Genomic DNA, 20,948 nt, shown 5'->3' on the forward strand with positions numbered 1-20,948 from the left:
TCCACAGTAATAATTTTCTCCTTTAGTGTAAGAGGAATCAGTGGTTTTGCAGTGGGTTTATAGATACGATGCAAGAACATTATTGTGGCGTGCCCAAGGCTCGAAGGTTAGGAAAGGAAAGAAACACACAATTGCTTGCGTAACATTCATTTGTCATCCATTGCGTGCTTTGTTGAAGAGTTAGGCAAGCCTTTGTGGTTTCTTTTCTAAGATACATAACTGAGGCACGACAGAAGATATATGAAGTAGTTTTCTCCTTCAAAGATAGTGGATGGATGCCCTTGCTGTCTTCAATAGGTTTCCAGAATTAAATTCTTCTGAGCTAGTCTGCATTCAAGCTAGTCAACCACAATTCCTTTGTAGTCAATGGAAAGAAAGACATTGTTTACAACATGATTTATCTTGGCTTTGAGGAAATGTCCTCACTAGGTGAGAACATCATGTAGCTAAGCTATAAAAGCTCTTGCTGTAGGATGTTGCAAAAAGAGTTTAGCTTTGCTCCAGTAAAGGTGTAGTTTTGTCTCATTTGGAAACAGTCTGTGTCTCCTCCAGTTACGAAGACAGTTCAGGGTAACTTGTCCAGATGTAAACCTTTAAAATTCAAGGCCGTGTTGGGCAAGATTAACCAAAATGCCTGTTACTGACTTTGCCACCTTTCTGTTACTTTATTCTAGCTTTAGTGCAAAGTGTCTTAGTCTGGCTTTATGTAGAGCATGCATGTTAATAGAAAAACATATTGAAGAAAGATGTGATCTTTTTTCCCCCATCCTTTGCTGTAAATCACTAAAACTAGCTTCAGTGAGCTTTTCCATTGCTATCTCCCTGCCAATGCAGGAAGTGTCAGGCCTTGGTTATGTGTAACACATGTTCAATAAGAGCTGGGTTTAGAGAGAGGCATAACTTCTTAAGCTTTAAGCATTCATGTAAGCTGTGTTTTTACTTTTGCTTTTAAGGAACTTTTTGCTTAGTGAATGATGCTAGCTTCGAAGCACTAAATCATTGGAAAAGCTCTGTCTAAGCACCTTCAGGGTTGTCCAAGACCCTGCCACTCCATCCCATCCCTTGCTGAGCAGATGTGCGAGGATAAGCTCTCCTGTTTCGGACTGGCCCTTTACTCTTTGCGTGGGACTGCCCGTAAGAAGACTAGCTTATAGGAAATGCAAAGATGTCTCTTGTGATGTGAGCTGTTCTTCCCAGTGCACCAGACTGTGACTATATTAAATTACAGACCATGTTGCCTAAGCCACCAGATGGTGAAGATAATTGACCTGTGGTCACAAAAGACTTGGCTAGATGCAAACAGCAGTGAAATTAAATAAACAGTGCATCTTTTTTACTGTCAGTCTGGGAAGACCTGACCATATGTGTTTCTCTCTGTCACCATTTGAACTCCGTTATAATCTTACTCTGAGCACACCTTGCATTACTGTGGATGTCCGGGAGTGGGACATGGGCAGAAAGAAACCATTCTTTCATGGGCAGAAAGAAACCTTATGTACATGAATGTAGTGTTCCTACAGGCCCCTTTGCATGCATGGCTGAACTCAGGACCAAATCCAAGAACGACTGAAACTTTACACTGTCAAAGGGATCAAGGAGAATAACTTAAAATGTCTGAGAAGTAGGAAAATCTTATGGAAAACAACTTTGACTGCGTAGAAACTCTGATTTTTGGCTATGCTAATTGCGTGTGTGCGTCTGTGGGAAATGGGTTTCCTTTCTTTGCTGGAGCTGTGGATGAACAAAGGCGCAAAGGTTCTTGAGCATGAATAATGCTCTTGTCCATAACCATGGTCATTCCAGGACAACCCGGCGAGTGGCTGGAATTTAGCCCCTGCCATTAACTTGTTTTTCCAGCACTCTGGGTTCTAGGACTGTAAATACTACATATTTCATGAGAATTAAAATTATTTTTCTTTTTAAACTGGAAAGTTTTGTCCCTCCCCACCTCTCCGTAGTAAGGCCTTTCTGCACCTCCCCCTTTCAAGGAAGCAGAAACACAGAGTAGCCAAGCTCTGGGTTGCAAAATATTGATTTCATGCAAATGAGATGGGGAAGAAAAGCCAGATGCAGTCAGTTTTCTGTCTCCTTTACGCAGAAATAATACTCCCTAAGTGCTCTTCTTGTTAAAAGAGAGCAAAGACAGCAGTCACTGCTAATTTTTATTTTATAGAGGTACCTGAATATGAAGTAATGTGCAGTGAAGGAAATCTGGCACCATTTATTATTGTCTTCTATTAGGAATTGAAAATAAGAAGAAAAAAGCAAATGGCCTTCAGATGTTACTCGGTAACATTTTCAGCTCTTCCTAAGCAACTGCCATATTTTTCCTAGCTACAAAGTACAAGAATTCTCCTTTTGCTGATGAAAACTGGGTAAGAGTTATTCATATTCTTATAGTTTTGTATTCTGAAGCAGGAATCTGACAGGAATGAACAAGCATGGTATTTAAAAGGAACAGTCAGATATCTGACTTTAGGAGGCACTTGCCAAGATTTAATTTTCCTGTGTATGTTTTTGCACTGAACAAAACATCATCCTTCTCCTCAGCATGCTTGTTTATTGACTGTAAATATATAAGTATTTATACCTCGATTCCTTATCTGACATAACAATAGTTTCCTAATCAAAATTCTTGGCAACAGAGATACTTTTGTCTGTGACTTATTTTGGTTGGCAGAATGTGTAACTCTTGGTTCTCAGAGCCTTTGCCTGTTATTTCTTCAGACTGATGCTGTGAATTTCTCTGAATTAGTTTAAGGCTTTCCTAGACAAAATGTGATCTGTTTTTCCTTATCAGCTGTTTGCTAAACAAAACAGAGTAAAAACCAAAAAAGGAGGGAGTAAGGCTAACGTGCTTTCCAAAGTTTTTGAGCAGCCAGTGGAGAACGGAACTGTTGTCTTTCAAGAACCCTTGGCAGCGAGGAAGGTTCTGCATTAAAAAATGTTGGACTTGTCTGAATAGATAATATCAGCAACCTTCTGTGCCAGGGACTGTTGCTGTGTTGAGTCAATGATGACTTTCTGCTGGAGCCCAATGAGAGAATTGTCTCGAGGCACCAAGCCATACAAACTTGAAGAGACAAGCCAGCCGTGGTGGAACGAGTGGCCCTCAACAATGTGTTCCTTTGAGCTTCTAAGCTTTGCCTTAGAAGGCAAGGGCCTACGAGACTTCTTAATCACTACAAGCTCGAGTCTGAGTGGAGAGTTTCATCGTGGAGAAAACAAAGCAGAAAACCCCAGGAAAATTCTGCAGAGTGGCTACTTCCTCCTCCAGGGGAGTTCCTCTCTTACCCTGCTGACCGTATTATTATTCTTTTAAATATACTAGCCTTCAGTTTCTGTCTCAAGATTTTATTTTATGCAGTGAGAAGTAAGCAAGCGGATTTCTCAAGCCTTTTTATGCTTTCTGAAAACATACACGGTAGGTCTGGATCACAATTTGCAATTTGTACTTTTGGACTAGGAACACGGTTGAAAATTCAGTTGTAGGATGTGTTATATGTGATTATTGTCATTTGGAGTAGTGTCTTAATGTGTTGGCATAACATTTTATTGATAACTTAAATTCCTCTTGTGTTATTTTTTTAAATAAGCTAGGAAGCCTTCTTTACTCATGTGTTCTCTTAGCAGCTGAGTAAGTTTGGTGTGGTCTTTAATAGTTTGCTTGATTCTCTGTGTTCTACTCTGGAATGTTCTGTGAGCTCATGATCTTTCCCTTTTTCCTCTCTTTCAACTTCTGATGTCCCAAAAGGATAAGACTTCCCTGCAATTAAATGTCTTGCTGGTCTGAATGTCTAATTTTCCAGTGCATCTGGTCATAATCCTCAGAGACGTCCCTGTGCCTCAGTCGTGCAGAGATACTGTTGTTCTTTCTGTGATGGTATTCTTACTGATTCAAAAATAATCAACAGAGTCCATTTACTTGCTCAATTTATGTTCTATTACATTTCCAGTAGGATGTGTAATACATAAATCTTTTCAGAGTGCACTTAAAATAGCCTTAAATGGCAGCTGAAAATCTCTCCAAAGTACAATATTTGCAGTCTAGAGGAGGATTTATCATGTAAGCAGAGCTACTGTTTTACTGCTCTCCTAATTGAGCATTAGGAAACAGAAGGGCAGAAGCATTTTGGCAGCAAAATGCTAGAAAAAAAAATGTGCCCTCAAAATTTGCCCCTTCTCTGATGTAAGAATTGCTTCACTTAAGAGTGGAAATCGATGCACTGATGAAAAATTATCCAAGATAAGCATATGAGTCTTGATTTTGTGCATATCTGTGTAAGTTCTGCAGCTTTTGGTAACATCAGCTAGACAGAATTAGGACTCCGTGTACTTTCTGAGGTGACTGTTATTTGTATCTATTTTATTTCAGAGGTTCTCACACTATCGATAATGGTATACCCTGATTCATGTACCACGGTGGTACTGTCCCTTGTTGATTGACGTACACGGCAACAGCCATGAAGGAAGAAAGGGATGGGGGGTGGCAACTTAGGGGGAGTGGTAGATGAGCATAGTCCGAGACAACCAAAAGACACTTGAAAGGAAAAGGTTTCTTTGATTTACTACTTCGTTCTGCTTTGATTTTCAAAGAAGATTAAAAGAAGGAGAAAAAAAAAAAGTGTGCAAAAAGAATCCTATGACTGAACCATTGTAGAAAGGCTGACTTCCCTTCTGTGGTTCTCCGAGACATGAGAAAGGAGCCAGCTCTTACCCAAAAGCTGCTTCTGGTAACTCAGCTAATAAGCCTTGTGCTGTGAGCTTTGGAGTCATGCCTGTTCATGCCATTTTGGATCTGAGCGGGCTCACCTCTTGCTGCCTTTCTGCACACAGTAAGTTCAGACTTCTCTTGAGAAAGCAGTTCGACTACTCCATCATAGTGGGGTATCCAGGTTGGGCACTGCTACACTTGGCACAGTGAGACACCAGAGTTGGGGTTTTCCCTACTGGGTGCAGATGTCTGTGTTAGATTTATTTACCCTCGTGCTCTGCCATTAGTGGGAAGAAAGGCAATTATCCTGAAGATAACCTCCTAGGTCGTCTTTACCTACTGGCTGTACAGAGTGCTGTGGTGACTGAGATGCAGATCTGTGGGTGTGGATGAAATAGATATTCCTGCAGTTTGCTGGCCATTTTACCTGCAGAATCGCAAGACAGCAGATTCAGAAGGGCACTTGACTCATGTGCCATCCCTAGAAAGAAAAGCACTTAAAAAAAACGACAACAAACTAAAAGGAAGGCTTAGATTTGATAACTGTTCTCAGGTAGTGCATTAAAATTTGAAGTATCGGACAAATGTATTCATGTAGAAGATAAAACTTTTCACTTGGCTGTTAAATTTCTAATCTACGATGTTCACTGATAATTTGAAAACTACTTATTTTTAAAATCTACTGCTTCAGTGTGTGTATTCTTTTGCTCAAACATAAATTCCTGTCCCCTTTGGTTATATCCTGCCTGTTGCTGCTGACCAGCATGCAGTCACAAGACAAACATGCCAAACCTGTGAGTTCAAGGGCTGCAGATGCAAGGGCATTTTTTAATGTGTGTGTGTGTGTGCAATGTTTGTCTCTATGTACAGGGTATATATGTTTATGTCAGGGGATCAGTTAAGAGAGCCGTTTCCTGTTATAGGAAACAGAACAGAACTGTATGTTGTTGGAACAGAAGCAGCTCCAAGTTCGCCTTTTGAACAGGCAGAGCAGACGTGATTAGAGGGAGGCAATAATGCCTGAGCAAAGCGGTCACAGTGTCAGCATGTCTCGCACCAGCACTGTGGCTTTGTGTATCACAAATCTGTTCAAAATGTGCACCATCATGTGGAGTGTGTAGGAGGTTACCAAGGAGAAATTAACGGGGGGGGGGGGGGGGGGGGATCACAAAAAGGGTTCATTTTAATTTTGTCTAGAACAGATTATTTCTGTTAATTCTGGTTGTTTCATAATAGAAGAATCTATGCAGAATTGGGTCAAAACAGTCAGTCAGTGACACGAACCTGTAGTCTCCTCTAACTCTGCATAAAGCCAAAACCTCCTTTTGTGTCTGTGTTTGGGTTTCAGGACTCAAGTCCTCAGGAGAAAGTAGAAGGGAATAAATAGAAGATGACTGGGAGAGGCCTCAGATGCTCTCTTAGCATCTCTCTGTGTCCCGAGACTTGTGGTCTGCTGCATGGAAGCTGCAGATGTTGGTGTCCAGGGCTAAAGCTGCTGAATCATAGGATGGTTTGCCATGAACCTTGCCTTGCCCAGCCCCGTGCCAGAGGCAGGGATGCCTTCTGTGAGGTCAGGCTGCTCAAGGCCCTGTCAAGGCCTAGATGCTCTCCTTCCCCCACCCAGTGAGTAGGCCTTTCTGGTTGCTTGTGTTGTCACACCCCAAGCCAGTCCTGTCAAAACAGCCTAAGTTACAGAAAAATATGTGTTGATGAAGCCATTAGTTTAACCCAGTCGTCTTGACTGAGCAATTGGGATGCAATTACATGAGCCATAACGCTGGCAGGTTTGCTGGGAGGAGGTAATCCTGGCTCAGCATCAGCCAGAGCAGGATGTCTGTTGTGATCCTGGCTGTACAGCTCAGCTGGTAGGTAACAGCCTGCAGGAAGTGCAAGAGGAAAACGTATCAGCTGTTTTGTTCACAGGCAAAAGAAAACTCTCAATACAGAGTTAGGAACACCCTCTCAGGGACCATGTCCTGTAACAGTGTCCAGCGATGCTCAGACCTTTGAGGCCCTGTGGTTGGATTTACAGTGCAAGATTAACTTGCTACCTCCTGGGCTGGCTGATTAGCTGCACGCATGAGTCGTGCAGGAGCATGAATCAGGAGAGGGATTTTTTTGGAGCAGAATGCTGGCTGCTGTGTTTGGAGGCAGTGCAATCATACGGCTGGGGAGGCTTGGCAGAACTGAATCACAGTACAAAGAGTGATGAGGCAAGGAGCTCTTTAGCATGATCTCAAGCTCTTCCCCTGACCCTGTCCATGTTAGCAAAAGGGGGGATCACTTTGTTGGTGAGATCTGGAGCTTGTATTGGCTATTAAGGTTTTTCTTGCTTTGGGCACTCTAAGTGGGAGGGTGTAGAGGAGCTCTGCACCTTCAGCTGTGGGCAAATGGTGTAAGCTAATACAAGATGGGATCCTGGAGTTCGAGAAGCAGTTGTTAAATGTAGCAGGTGTGGGTTTGTTCTGCCAAGTCGCTGTTTGAATGGAGAACACAGGTAGGTGGTGGCATGAAGTCCTCACACCCTCCCTGAGCTGTGGCAGGAATTGCTTAGGTGCTGAGGTGTGTGCTCGCTATCCTGGAGAGCTGCTGATGGGTGTGATGTGTAGAGTACACCACTCAGTGGAAGACAGAAATAAAGGTTGTTCTGGTGTGTAATTACAAGAACGTACAGAGGGTTATATTTATATTTTATATTTATATTTCATATTTAAATATATTTAGATTTTCTTTAGGGTCTAAAACTCTTTTAGAGTCTTGAATATAGGTTTAAGCACATAAAAAGATTTTTCTGACAGTTTGATGAACCACTGTTGGGGGTAGGAAGTAAAGATGTGCAGGCTTTCACATCATCTCCTTAGTCATATAAAGGGCAGGAGGTTCTTGTAGAAAGCTAGTGTCCTCCCAGAGATGTACACGGCCACTTCATTGTCCCCTCCCAGACTCTCCCTTACATCTGTTTATAAAACCTCTTTCTTTATCCACCCACTTTTCTTCCCTCCTGTAACATGCTGACCTTTAGCACTGACCCAGATGTCTTCTGTGCCCTCTGCTTGCACTGTCAGCTGCACACGGATTGCATTTCCCCAAATCAATTTTAAGGAGACATTGATGGAGGTGGATTTCACCAAAATGCCTGCTGTTCATTTCTAGGTTTCTGCCAGGATGAGTTTCAAGTGTTCACGTTCCATCTAGGAGGCTCATTCAAGGTCTAGAGCTAGGCAGATGCCATAAGGACCAACACACCAGAGAAGTGTTTGGGCTGGACTTTCTGACCCTGTCTGTTACAGCCTCTTGGGAAGGGTAACGTGTTATTCATAGGTGATGTGTAAGCACTGACTTTGCAGTCATCAGGAAGGCAGCTTGCACTAGGTCACCCAAGTTAGGTCACGTGGCTGAAGTCAGCTAGAGGATGGTCAAAATAATGGTTCAGTCCTTAATTGTACCAAAAATAAAAAAGGAAAAAGAAAGAAAAAAAAAAAGGGGGGGGGGGGGGGGGGGGAATGGGGGTAGGGAGGGAACAACCAGTGTCTTTTCTGCCTTTTGTTTTTATTTCCTTTAAATGCTATGCTTGCAGGAGGTCATCTGTCCACTGCCCTGTCTTAAACTGAACTCGAGATTTGGATTGTTAACCCCTGCTTCTGACCCTGGGGACTCCATATTTCAAAGAGTGTGAGTGAGCAGCTGGATTTTATTACACTTAGAAGAGCCAGTTTTAAAACCAGAAACGGCTTTCAACTTTCACAGAGTGGTGTGGACAGGGAGATCTTAGTCTTGCCTCCTGCTTTCCTCTTCATCCGTCTGCCTCCTGCTTTCAGTGCAGTGTTTAAAGCCCACCTGAGCACTGCCCACCTAATGACCACAGCAGCTCTTTGTCCTGCTGAACGCTTTCTGTATACCTTACCTCATATTTATTTTGGCTTAAAATACAACCCATTCCTCCAAATGTTTACTGCTGGATGTGCTCCCATCAACATCTGCAGGAGAGCAGTGAGTCCAGCTGCTGGCCCCAGCAATCCAAGAGCAGCTGCTGCCCGTTTGAATACAGACCTTCCAGAAGAAGTTGTGTATCCCGTCCTGAACACAGAGTGTATTTTTCACTTATGTCCTTCCAAGATAAAAGGCAGCAAAGACGACCACCACTTAAGGACTAATTAGCTAGAAGCCTCCATCTCATTTGGCATAATCCAGATGTTATCCTGCTAATTTCAAGGCTGTTATTCAAGCGCAAAAATTGACGCAGAGGAGTTGAGACTGGGTCTACATCACAGGCTTTTGCTGGGGAGGCCGTCAGTCAGGGTTTTGATGGGGTGTGTGATCTTTGGCCAGCACAGCTGTGCTGACAAGAAGTCCCCAGCATAGATTTCTGCTAGCTATACCGGTGAAGCCTTGCTTTTAGTGGTATTGCTGATGTGGGGGAGAAACTCTCTTGCAAGTTCCTCACTATCAGTGCTGACCTCCCTTCATCCACCCCATTCACATTAGTCCCAGCTGCACTGGCTGCTTCCCAGGTAAGAGCTTCCTCAGGTTGGAACATTCCTGTTTTTCCCCAGTTGAGAGGTTCCTATTAGGAAATTAGGACCACACTTGCTTTTTCTTTTTTTATTATTGTAATTTTTAGTCATTTGAATGCAGTTTTTGAAACGTACATCTTGTTCCCAAGAAGGCTTTGATCTTAGCAATCTTTTCATCTATACATCAATCTGTTGTGTGAAAATGCTGGAACATGCTTTTATTGTGGCATGGGATTTCTTCAGTTTTTGTTTTCATTTCTCTGTGTAGTTGAGAGACTTTTTCATCCCTGAGGGTCTCCCTTTGGCTTGATCCTACATAAAAGTTGACCACACGTGTCAGGCTGTAAGTGCCACTTTAGGCCATGTCTTTCAATTTTCTTTGCAGGGATTTCCTGATATTAAATTAAGCCAATTCTTTTTCCTTCCTCACATTAAGATAAAGAAAGCATCTTGGCCAAGTCTGCACATTTTTGTGAGCAGACATAAGCACTCTCTGCCTGTCTCCACTAGGAAGGATGCACGCCAACTTCAAACCCAGAGTCTTGTGGTTGCTACAGCTACAGCATGAGGCAGAGTGTGGACTGACTTGCCTGTTCTTCTCTGTGCTATTGGATTGAGCAAACAGGTGCTGCTGATTGTGGTTATTTAGGCAGTTCAGGGCAAGGGCATTATCGTGCAGATCCATCTGCATTTGGCCATGTAGACTTAGCCTTAATCTTAGTTACTTATACCTGCTCTTCCTGTCTACTTCCTGCCATAGGAAGGAAGTTTAGGCATCAGGTTAAAATCACGGGATCGTAGAATCCTTAGAGTTGGAAGGGACCTTTAAAAGTCATCTAATCCAGCTCCAATGCTGTGAACAGAGACATCCACAGCTAGATCAGGTTGCCCAGGGCCCGATCGAGCCTTGCCTTGAAAGTCTCAAGGGATGGGGCATCCATCAGTTCTCCAGACAACTTTTTCCAGTACCTCACTGCTCTCACTGTAAAAGACTTTTTCCTTATATGTAACATAAATTTACCCTCATGAAGCTTAAAACCATTTCCCCTTACAACAGACCTTGCTAAAGAGTCTGCCCCCTTCTTTCCTGTAGCTTCACTTTAGATACTGAAAAGCCACTCTCAGGTCACCTTCTCCAGTCTGAACAGCCCCAGTTCTCTCAGCCTGTTCTTTTAGGAGAGATGTTCTATCACTTGGGTCATTTCTGTGGCCCTTCTTTGGATGTGCTCCAACAGCTCCATGTCTCTCCTGTACTGAGGACTTCACATCTGGATGCAGTGCTCCAGGTGAGGCTGCACCAGTGCAGAGTAGAGGGGCAAGACCATATCCCTCACCCTGCTGGCTGTGCTTGCTTTCGATGCAGCCCAGGTTATGGTTGGCTTTCTGGACTGGGAGGGCACAGTGCTGGCTCATATCCAGCTAGCCATCAGCCAGTATCCCCACATCTTTTTCAGTAGGGCTGTGCTCAACCCTTTCATCATCCAGCTTATATTGGTAGTGGATGTTGCTTTGACCCAGGTGCAAGACATTGCACTTGGATTTGTTGAGTTTGTTATGCTTCTATAGTTAGAGATGTACTTTCTGAAAATATCCACCTCCTTGCGCTGCACTGTTCCAGTGAAAACCCTTGTGTAAGTATTGTTATATCTGTGCAAAGTAAGTTTCATCCCAAGGGAAGGTGGAGGAGGAGTTGTTTGGCAGACAGCAGAAAAAAGATAACCTGAACCTCCTCTACGTGCCTATAAAAATGTGACATTTTAAAGAGATTATGACCATTGAGCCAAATGTGTGTCTCTGCTGTTGTTGGACTCTCATTGAGGATATTGATGTGATAAGACATCTTTCATCACTTTCTTTAGTGTAAGCAAGCAATTGCTCTACATTGTTGTTGACAGCATCGTGGTAATAGTTGATCATTCTAACCTGTCCTTTTGGTTATGTCTAACTGTGGTCAGAGAGTTTGGCTTGTAATTATATATAAGTTGTGGAGAAGATTGGAGTGTGCAAAGGAGCCACCTGATATGCGTGCTGCCAGAGCACAGCCTGCTCCAGCAGCTGCTCCATCACAGGCATCCTCACTTCAATGCTTCTGCATGGCCCAGTGGCATGCTCAGAGGTTGCAAGACTGAGCTGTGGTCTCATGTGCTTCGTGTTGACCTTTCAGAGGCTGAGACAGTACCTCAGGATCTTTGAATATGTATTGCTCTTTATGGTGTTGACTTGTTGGAGGTGGGGTAGACTTCTCACTTTATGAAAATGTTATCGATTTATTTTTCTACTGCTTTTATGTAGGTCCTGCGAGAGACTAATAAATTGGCAGAAATGGAAGAGCCACCTTTGCTGCCAGGAGAAACCATTAAAGACATGGGTAAGCAAAGAGTACATTTCTTACCGTTTACTTGACCATATAGAATATCCATAGAGCAAAATACTTCGGTGGTCAATGACCAACAGTAGCAAATTGCTGATGTTTTGAGACCGTGCAGATTGTTTCAGCAAGACTGTATCTTGAAGAGTTCCTGGAGATCAGCATTAATTGTGTTTTATCTGCTGGCAAATAACCCAGCGAGCCACGTGAGTCTGTAGGGCTAGGTGGGTTTCAGAGTGCTGAGTGAGACTGAGCAAGACTCTCCCTTAGTAGCAGCTCTAGTACAACCTCTTTCATACCCGGTATCCACATTCGCACAAACACTGAAGGAATTTATGCCTTGAAGAACCCTGTTTATCGGTTATACACTTGTGAAAACCACAGAAACGTGAGGATTAAGGTCAAGCAACTGGACATTATATGTACACGTGTACGTTTGCAGTGTAATTAAGTAGAATTGTGGTGTGGCTTTCAAACACTAGTCTTGCCAACTTGTGATTATGCCAAAGATTCTTTACCTGGAAAACTTTTGTCTAGCACCTTTTCCCTTTACTGGGGATTCCTGTTCTCTTTCAGATGTGTGTGCACACCCCTCTTGCTAGTAGGTTTCATTTTTTATTTGTTTAGAACTTATAGAAACTGCTTTTTCAGTAACAAGAACTACAGTGCAACAACCAGGCAGGGAGCTCACACCCTTATTATGAGTTTCACAAGTCTGCTTTTAAGTTCCTGTCAATCTACTCTTTGGAAAGACGTGATTAATAATCATCAGTAATGAAACAGACATTGGTTTAATTAGAGCTGAAGCATTTTGTGCTTAATAGCCCTTACAACAGAGGCATTTCATTTTATAGAAATGAATAGTAAGGTTGCTAGCATATGTATTTTAAACTAAAAGTTTTCAGCCCCTTATTTTGCTCCAGACTTGTCATTCCTCTTCCCTTTTCCCTGGAACTTTCTATCTGAGGCTCTGAAGCCAACCAGGGCTGGCTCTGGCTGCCTGCCCACTATTGATTTTTAAAGATTCCTCTCAGTATCTGAATCTGGAGTCAACAATGACTTTGTAGAAGCCAAGCTGCCGTGAGGATGAGATGAGTGCTGTAGAATAAGGCAGTGTCCCTCCCTCCTTCCAGACTGAAACCTATGGGATAAGGGTGGAAGAAATTTGGGTCCGTGTGACACATCAGCAGCCTCCCACTGTTGTGCATGGTGGCTGTCACCTGGCTGGGAGGTGAGCTTTCTTACTGCCTTCTTGCAGCCCTTGCAAAATGGATCCCTTAGGGTTTGTAGGCCTAAGGATTTAAGATGGGCTGGAGATTTTGTTTTCTTTTCCAAACTTCATGGATCTGGCAGCTGCAGCCTGTGAGTCTCCTTCTGAAAGGATGTCTGTGTTTGAGGAATATTGCTGCCAGTTGGTAATAGCATCGCCACGGCACAGCCAGCCCACTGTTCAGTGACAGAAGGTGTGACAGGTCACTGATGGGTGTTGGTGGGAGGGGAGCAACTTGAATGTTGGTATTTTTAATTGATATAAAACAGAAGGGCAGTTAGAGGAGGTGTTTGCTGTGGAAAACCAGCAGCACCTCTTTCCTTTTGCCGGCACAAGCGAGAAACGTTTGAGGCCTTTTACGAAGGGGACTGGTTTGAGTCACCGTCACTCAGGTTCAGAAATAATTGAATTGTTGCAGAGTAACTTGATCACCGGGTTAAGGTTTAACATCACTGGCAATTGGGTGCTATATGGATTTTTGGCTGCTGGAAGTCAATGCAGATCTGCTGGCTTCAGTCAGGGCCATTAGTAGGGACTGCGTCCCAGGGCTGACTCCATGTGTAAGGGTGTGCAGGAGGACCTAAGCATCCTAAAAGCCATCTGCAGGAGAACTGTCTTCTCTTGCTCTTGATGGCACAAAACAGCTTGCTGACAATCATTTTCTTAATGCAGATATTTGTCAGTCTCAAATATTATGCATTTAGGCAGGAATTGTCTCTTCTCATGCATGGTGTTCTCCGGTACTGTTACTACTGGTGAGATGGGAAGAGTAAATAGTTTGCATCAAATCCTGAATTTTAATTGTGTTCTGTGCAAATGTGAGATTCCGGGTGATTGTACTTGCCTTTACTTTGATTTACAACCAAAACTCTTTTTAACAGAACTGAAACTTGGCATGTTAGTTCTAGGCTAGCACACCCGATTAAGCTTGTTTTCATTTCATGGTCTGGAGAGTAGAACACCCTGAGTATATTTGCTGTAATAATTTTACTCCCATAAATTAACCATGAAATTCACTTCTTTCTTTCTTTCTGTCTGTCTGTCTGTCTGTCTGTCTTTTTTAAAGCTAAAGATGTTACTTATATCTGCCCATTCACTGGAGCCATCAGAGGAACCCTTACTGTTACCAATTACAGACTGTACTTTAAAAGCATGGAAAGGGTAAGCCTTTGTAACCATTTTGTAAACCTGCTTCTGTGGGCTGTTCAGTCTTGAGGACTTAGGTGTATTTTGGATTGTTTGTGGTTTTTAGTGTAATTGTATGTGAATCATAGCTGTATGTTTGGGAATATAGGCATAAGGGAACAGGAGCTGGGATTTTCCCCCCTCCCCTTTTTAAACTCACAAATTTCAACTGTCTACAGGACCCTCCTTTTGTCCTAGATGCATCTTTAGGTGTTATCAACAGAGTGGAGAAAATAGGAGGTGCTTCCAGTCGTGGTGAGAATTCTTACGGGCTGGAGATTGTATGCAAGGTAAACTTGTATGTCTGTTTTACAGTGGGAGAAAGGGCAAATATATTTTAAAACATTTTCTCTATAATATTGTACGAAGCTCTGGAAAACCTGTCAGTGTTACTTTATGCACTTCAAAAATGTCTGATTTTGAAAGTCACTTCCAGGACTCTCTAGCTCCACTCATTAGAGATGAGATCCAAACCTTAGTGCTAGGTAATATCTTTTGATAGCAGAAACCTAAGCCTGTATCCCAGTAGTACAGTCCTTGAGACTTTCACACTGCTTACCAGGACATCCTGGGAAGACTCATTGTGCAATATGGGATGTCTTCAATGCGATTGCACTTCAAGAGCAAAAAAGGGGTTCATGATTCTCTTGCGGTCATTAGCTTGTGTCCACCTGCAGCTGTGCTTTGTGGTGAGAAACTGGAGAGTAACCTTCAGTTCCCCTTGAGGCTATTCTTGCATTTCTTTCAAGGTAGTGAATTTCTAAAGTGTGCCTCTCAGGACCTGCTGGAGTCATTGAAAATGCAAACTGTAGTGGAAATTATTAGTTCACCTCCTAGTGTCTACTTACTGTAGACCCCAAGGTAGATAAAGGCAACATCCCTTGTCCTAAAATCCATACTTTCTCTGTTCACCAAGGCACAACCCCTTTGCTTTTCTCAGTGGCAACTTGGGGAGAGCTAGATGCTGAACCTGGTAGGCCTTAGGATGCTACTTTCTGCTTGAGAGCAGATGGATGCATGAAGATGAGTCCCAAGTAGTGCAGGTCACTGCTGTGATTTTGAGGCACCAGGAATCTAAGCAGACTCTCAAGCTGTGGGCATGCTGAGTCACAAGCAGTTGTCAGTCTATACCAAATCACCCAGCTGCTTCCTCAGCCTCCTGCAGTCATAATCCTCCCTGGCTACCATGGGGGTGCCTGTGCTGGCCGGCCAACTTGTTCCCTGTTTTGCTTTGGATTTAGTCCTCAGCCATTTCACCTATATGTAAACTTGTACACACAGTGAGGTTTAGAAAGAACTGTATTGTTTCCCCAGATGGGAAACTCAGGCGCAGACTAAAAGATTCCTTGGTACTACACAATATACATGTATATTGCAGCCCACTTGGCCCAGGGTGTGCACAGCAGTTTAGTGCTGGTAACAGAGTAGCACACATAGAGCTTATGAATAATGAAACTTTCTGTGAGACCTGTCACTTCATCCCAGTCTTGTTAGACAATCTTTGCCATTTTCCTTATTCTCTGACTTACTGTACCATCGTCATGTACTTGACCTTGATGGTTCACTTCCTGCTGGTGGCTGTTAAACTGTTTACTACGAGTGTTTTAGTCTGTTGACTTGACTGGAAAATCATGGCACTATAGAGATGCTTTATTTAGTTCCTGAATTTGATTTTGTAAATGAGTATGGAAAAGATGTCCTGGGTTACCCCTCTTTGTGGAAACTGCTACCATGCAGAGTGGAGGAGTTCTCAGTTTCACTCAGCCTTCTGGGTGCTCTGAGTTGGAGGTTTTAAAGGGAGCTGGCATTAGTTACTTTGCAGTGAACTAGCTGGGCTTCAGCTCCCTATGTGCAATAGCTCTATGGAGACGCTTTGTGAAGCAGTTCCTTCCAGTAGTGTTCTAGCACAGCTCAGCCTGGGAGCACAGTAGGAGCTGTCTCACAAAATCCTGCCAATCTGAGGTAGTTGTCCCTAGGTCTCTCCCCTAGACTTTCAGCAGGTAGGGAGCTTCATTTGGAGGCAAGGTAGAGCCCATGCACTCCCTTTACTCCCCCGTGGCTGTGGCAGGCTTTGTTGAAGGCTATCAAGTCAAACCCAGAGCTGCTGTACAGCACTGTTCAGTGTGCAGTACTAAATCAGTACTGTAAAGAACATCATGATGTGACTTTGTTTTGAATGCTGACTTTTGGAGTTCTGTTGGATGTTGGGGTGGTTTAGAAATCTACAGTTTGATTTCCCTTTATTTCTTAGGACATTAGAAACTTAAGATTTGCTCATAAGCCTGAGGGGAGAACTAGAAGATCCATATTTGAGAACCTAATGAAATATGCTTTCCCAGTTTCAAATAATCTTGTAAGTATGTTTTGTTTTGTTTTCTTCCCTTGTTGTTACCAAACGGTGCATAGTGACAGTGAACTGTTCTGTTGAATTTCACCTACCTGGTAGAATATTCACATGATGTGTTTTATGTCAAACAAGATGAAATGCTGGTTTTAAACCTGTCTGAAGTTTAACTCAGTCAGAATTGTATAGAAAACAGGAAAAGTCTACTACCCTTGAGCTGGGTTACTTCGTTAATGCAGAATGACTTTCTGATTATCCTTATAGTGGATGTAAAATACTCCAAACACGGTGACATCCATCAGAGGTTTACAGCTAATGGTGACTGCACTGCTTCCAAACCTGGAATGCTGTTCATCTGCTCAGTCATTTTGTGACTCTGCAGTTGTTGCTTGGGATACTGATTGAGTCACACAATCACTGAGTGGTTTAGATGGGAAGGGACCGCCTCTGGGTCCGTTTGGCCCAACCTCCCTGTTCAAGCAGGGATACCCATGTTGCCTGGGTTCGTGATCATGTTGGAAGGATCTGGTTCTTGATATGTAAGAGTGTTCTTGCACAAGTAGTCTTTTCTTTCTCTGTTATAACAAAGTTATGATGGGAAGGACCCATCAAGGGTTCTTATTTTAGATAATAAGTATCCTGGAAATGGATGCTGAACAGGCTTTTAATGGCACATTTTCCTTTTTTTCAGCCACTTTTTGCATTCGAATACAAAGAAGTTTTTCCAGAAAATGGATGGAAGGTGTATGACCCTATTTGGGAGTACAGAAGACAAGTGAGTACTGCGTCATACCCTTCCTCATCCTCTCTGTTATTTAAAAGTGAGGCTCTGTGTGGCAATGAAATTACAGGTTGTATGGACAGAGAATGATCCTACTGACAAATGTCTTGCAGGCTGGAGTAGGACGCTGTTCTCCATGGTGTAGTGACTGATGTTGGCAGTTTTAGGGATAGTAGCATCCGCTGGTGGGAGATTATTCAGGCAGCAGAAAGATGAAGATTTGGTAGAAAAAAGAACTGTCGCTTTGTCATTAGCTAGTGCTGATGGTAAGGAACTGATGTTGGTATTTTGCACTTGTAGGCATCACATTGTTGAGTTTCACACCTCTATTCTTGCTTCTATTAGTTTTAATTGTTTTCTGCTTTCTCTAAGATATCTCAAACAATAACTTGGGAGGAAACAAATCTCAGTGTAGAATGCCTTCATTTTTCTGGGGAGACTGAAAGCAGTCTGGAGAACAGACAGTTTTAGTGTGTCCAGAATAGACTGGTCAAAGGGTTTTAATGAGCACAAAGTGACAGGCCGTCAACTAGAAACACCAGGCTGTAAAGCTGAGTGCTTCTCCTAGGGAAAAATGGAGATTGTTTTAATTTTGTATTTTTAACAATGAAATCGTCCTTTTCCTACAGTGCTCAAATTGAGGAAACAACACGATCTGGTGATGGTTCTGTTCTGGATACAGTAAACTTGCGCTTCATCCAGATCTCTCAAGATAAAGTCAATTTTCCTGTATAAAATGAGGTCGTTTACAAACACATAACTTAAAGCTTTATTTGGATCTTTCCCATAAAACAGAAGAAGACAAGACCTCTGTCCCAGTGTAGTTGTTCATCTGATTCCTGACATCTGAAATCTAACGAGGGAATACATTTTACTAGCTTTAGCCTTCTGAAATCTGGGCATGCCTTCTGAATTGCTTATCTAGGCCTATCATTAACAGATGGGGAGAGAGAGCTTCTCTGTTGGAGGTGATTTGTTCCCTTCTAAAATAGCTACCTAAGATAGATCACTGTCTTCTAGGCTGCTATTTGAAAGTGAGATGTATCTTACCCCCACTGTCTTCACTGCAGAAGAGTTTTGCAGTGAGACATTAAAATATAAAAACCTAAAATAAACAAATTCTCATGTGATCAGGTTGACTTTGACTTTTTAGACCTGATTTTGCAATCAAAATAATCGCCGCCGAAAAACACAGCATTCATTCAGCTAAGCTGCAGATAAAAAAAGATGAGGTACAAAGGACAATTGTACAATATCTGGAGAGAAAGAAAGAATTTCAAGGTAAATTAATCCAGCTTTTCAATCCTGGTGTGCTGTTTTTACAATGTAGGCTTTCTGTTCTTATTACCTTTTATACTGTGACTCTCAGTACCTTAACTTGCCATGGGCTCAGTTAAACAGTGAAAAGATATTTACATGTAGGTGATTTTCAGCTTTTCTTGGTCTTTGCAGAGCAGATGAGACTCGGGGTCTTGGAGTCTTTGTTTCAGATTGGATGAGTTAGCACTATAGTGTGTTAGTATGTCATGGTTGTGACATTGCTGCAACATGGGCTGCTTTTGTAACGACTTGCTTTTGCGTCATTTTTTGAGTGGGCAAGAAAAGTTTAGCCTGACTGCTTTTATGCCAGGAAACCAAACTGATGTCCAATTGCTAACACCATCAATGATTTGCTTACATTGATAACTGCGAAAATGAATCCAAACAAGTTTTGTTTGCAGCCATGGCCTATCTGAGATTTACACATGCTGGACCACCATCATTCCCATTCCAGATCACGTAATCTATCTGTCCCAACAGCTTATCTCCAAAAGTGACCAACGCCAGCTGCTAAAGAGGCAAACCATGCTGCAGTAGGCGTTTGTGTTGTAATCTGGCCAGGAGGAGACTTTCATCCCTTTCATTATAATTGATTTAAGTCCTGCAACGTGAAGTTTTATGTCCCCTCCAAAACTTTAAGATATTTCAGTCTGTTTATTTAATTTTGGCATTTATAACTATGGATGCTCGATTTATCTGTGTGAATGTCTTAGCCTTCTTTTCTTTGTCCAGGCAGGTTCTGTTAAAGCAATAACTGCTACTACGGTAAATCAGGATTATGTCCTGAAATGGCAGCAGGGATTCGTTAACAGTGAAACAAAACTGGCATCATCTAATCAGATAATGGGATTACCTGTCTCTGAGTGTATGAATTATGTTCAGAAATAGAAAAGCAGGACATATGCACTTTCTGCAGGACCTTTTGGAATTGGTTTAAAAACTAATACAAGAAGAGCTGGCCTGGGGCAAAAGCGGCCCAGCAAAACACTCAGGCATTAACTTGGGGCATGTTGGGCAAAGCCACTCATTTCCCTGTGGGAGCAGGAACACAGAGAGAGGGGAGCAGAGCAAAAGCAGAAGCCAACCACAAGGCATCGAGAAAATAACGTTTTGATGAGGCTCCATGGTAAGATCTGTGTCTGCACTGGTAGACATGGCAAGGTCTGTGTGTGGTATACATTTTTTCTTTCAGAGAAGTGTGTTGATATGATAGAGATTGTAGCAATTAGGGGCTTTCTGAATGTCTTTCCTTACTTTGCTGCTAGTGTTCTCGGGAAGGATGGAAATATGTAACTTATTAAAAATCTGTGATTGTGTAAAACTATGGGGAGTAATAAACAACCTGTGGAGAACAAAAGGAACTTAGAGAGGTTTGGGATTTAGTCAGTAAATGGAATCACATGTGGCAAATGAAATTTAAAACTGAAATTGCTCCCTGATTTTTATTACACGCGGGCTGGCAGAGTATAAAACAGAATTGCAAAGTGAATAAGGCTCAGTTGAAACCAAAAGGCCTTGAGATGCCTTTGGAGTAACTTAAAGCTTTCATTTTCCTTAACAAGGTGGGGAGGATTTGGAAAATATTACAAGTGGTTGTGAAGCTGGAAATGTGTGATGTTTCCCTACAGAAGTCTTGCTTGTCTAATTCTATGCTCTGGTCTTAAGTACCACAGAGCCACAGTACAGGGCTGTGGTTGCTGCTTTCTGAGAAAGCATATAGCTGTGAATAACTTAGAAGAGAATCTGAAAGTATTAGTTCAAGCCGGAGTAGGAAAGGTAAAGCATAAGAACAGAGACCTATGGGGGAACATTACGTACATTTAGGAGAGGAAAATGAGAATTGAATTGTTAAGTGTCCCACGGTTTAACTGCAATCCTGTTTGTGTGAGGTATATCTCTGCTGCAAGGAGGGCTGTCACTTCCCTTGTGCTAAGGGAAGACAGTGTGGGCTGAGCACACAACAGAAGGGACCAGCTTGGTTCTAACAGCTGTAGCCTGTGTTGGTGCAGGTGTGTGTGTGAGCTGAAATGTACAGCTTCTTGATATCTCCTGGCTTAAATCCACTTTGAGAGAGGAATGACTGATAGGTAACTCAGGACCCTTCTTGCTGTGCCTGCTGCAGCTGCATGGGCTAAGCTCAGAATCAGCCTGCTAGATCCAGTAGAGAGAGATGTCCTGCAAGGACGTTATGTTTTTTTCTATCAATGAAAGATCATCATGTGTTTAAATTTAAACATGCCTGTATGCTTTGCAAGGGGCTGATTTCAGTGCTGTGCTGGTTTGTCTTAGCAGTTGCAACTTCCAGATGAAGTGAATTCCATCTTCTAGAAGGCGTTCAACATGTAGGTCAAGTGATAACTGAGCATGGATGATTGCTTTGAGTCCTTAGAGGAAGTCACAGTCTGAATACAAAGCCCTCTTTGGGTGGTGCTCTGATTCGGGACATTCCCTG

General features: G+C 42.6%; 1 protein-coding gene across 4 annotated transcripts in view; it reads left to right on the plus strand.

The window, feature by feature from the left end:
- The window catches only part of MTMR2 (myotubularin related protein 2), a 56,637-nt gene that overhangs the window by 22,956 nt on the left and 12,733 nt on the right, over window positions 1-20,948 (plus strand). For 2 of the 4 annotated variants that reach the window (XM_072326780.1, XM_072326783.1), the window contains 5 exons: window positions 11,521-11,596; window positions 13,933-14,027; window positions 14,231-14,341; window positions 16,303-16,404; window positions 17,087-17,170. In XM_072326780.1, the coding sequence (XP_072182881.1) occupies window positions 11,521-11,596; window positions 13,933-14,027; window positions 14,231-14,341; window positions 16,303-16,404; window positions 17,087-17,170 (468 nt within the window). Of the gene's footprint in view, window positions 1-1,985; window positions 2,376-8,367; window positions 8,387-11,520; window positions 11,597-13,932; window positions 14,028-14,230; window positions 14,342-16,302; window positions 16,405-17,086; window positions 17,171-20,948 lie in introns of those variants that run through there. The other 2 variants (XM_072326781.1, XM_072326782.1) reach the window with 2 other exon arrangements.

This window comes from Excalfactoria chinensis, chromosome 1 (genome assembly GCF_039878825.1).
Source record: "Excalfactoria chinensis isolate bCotChi1 chromosome 1, bCotChi1.hap2, whole genome shotgun sequence".
NCBI lineage: Eukaryota > Metazoa > Chordata > Aves > Galliformes > Phasianidae > Excalfactoria > Excalfactoria chinensis.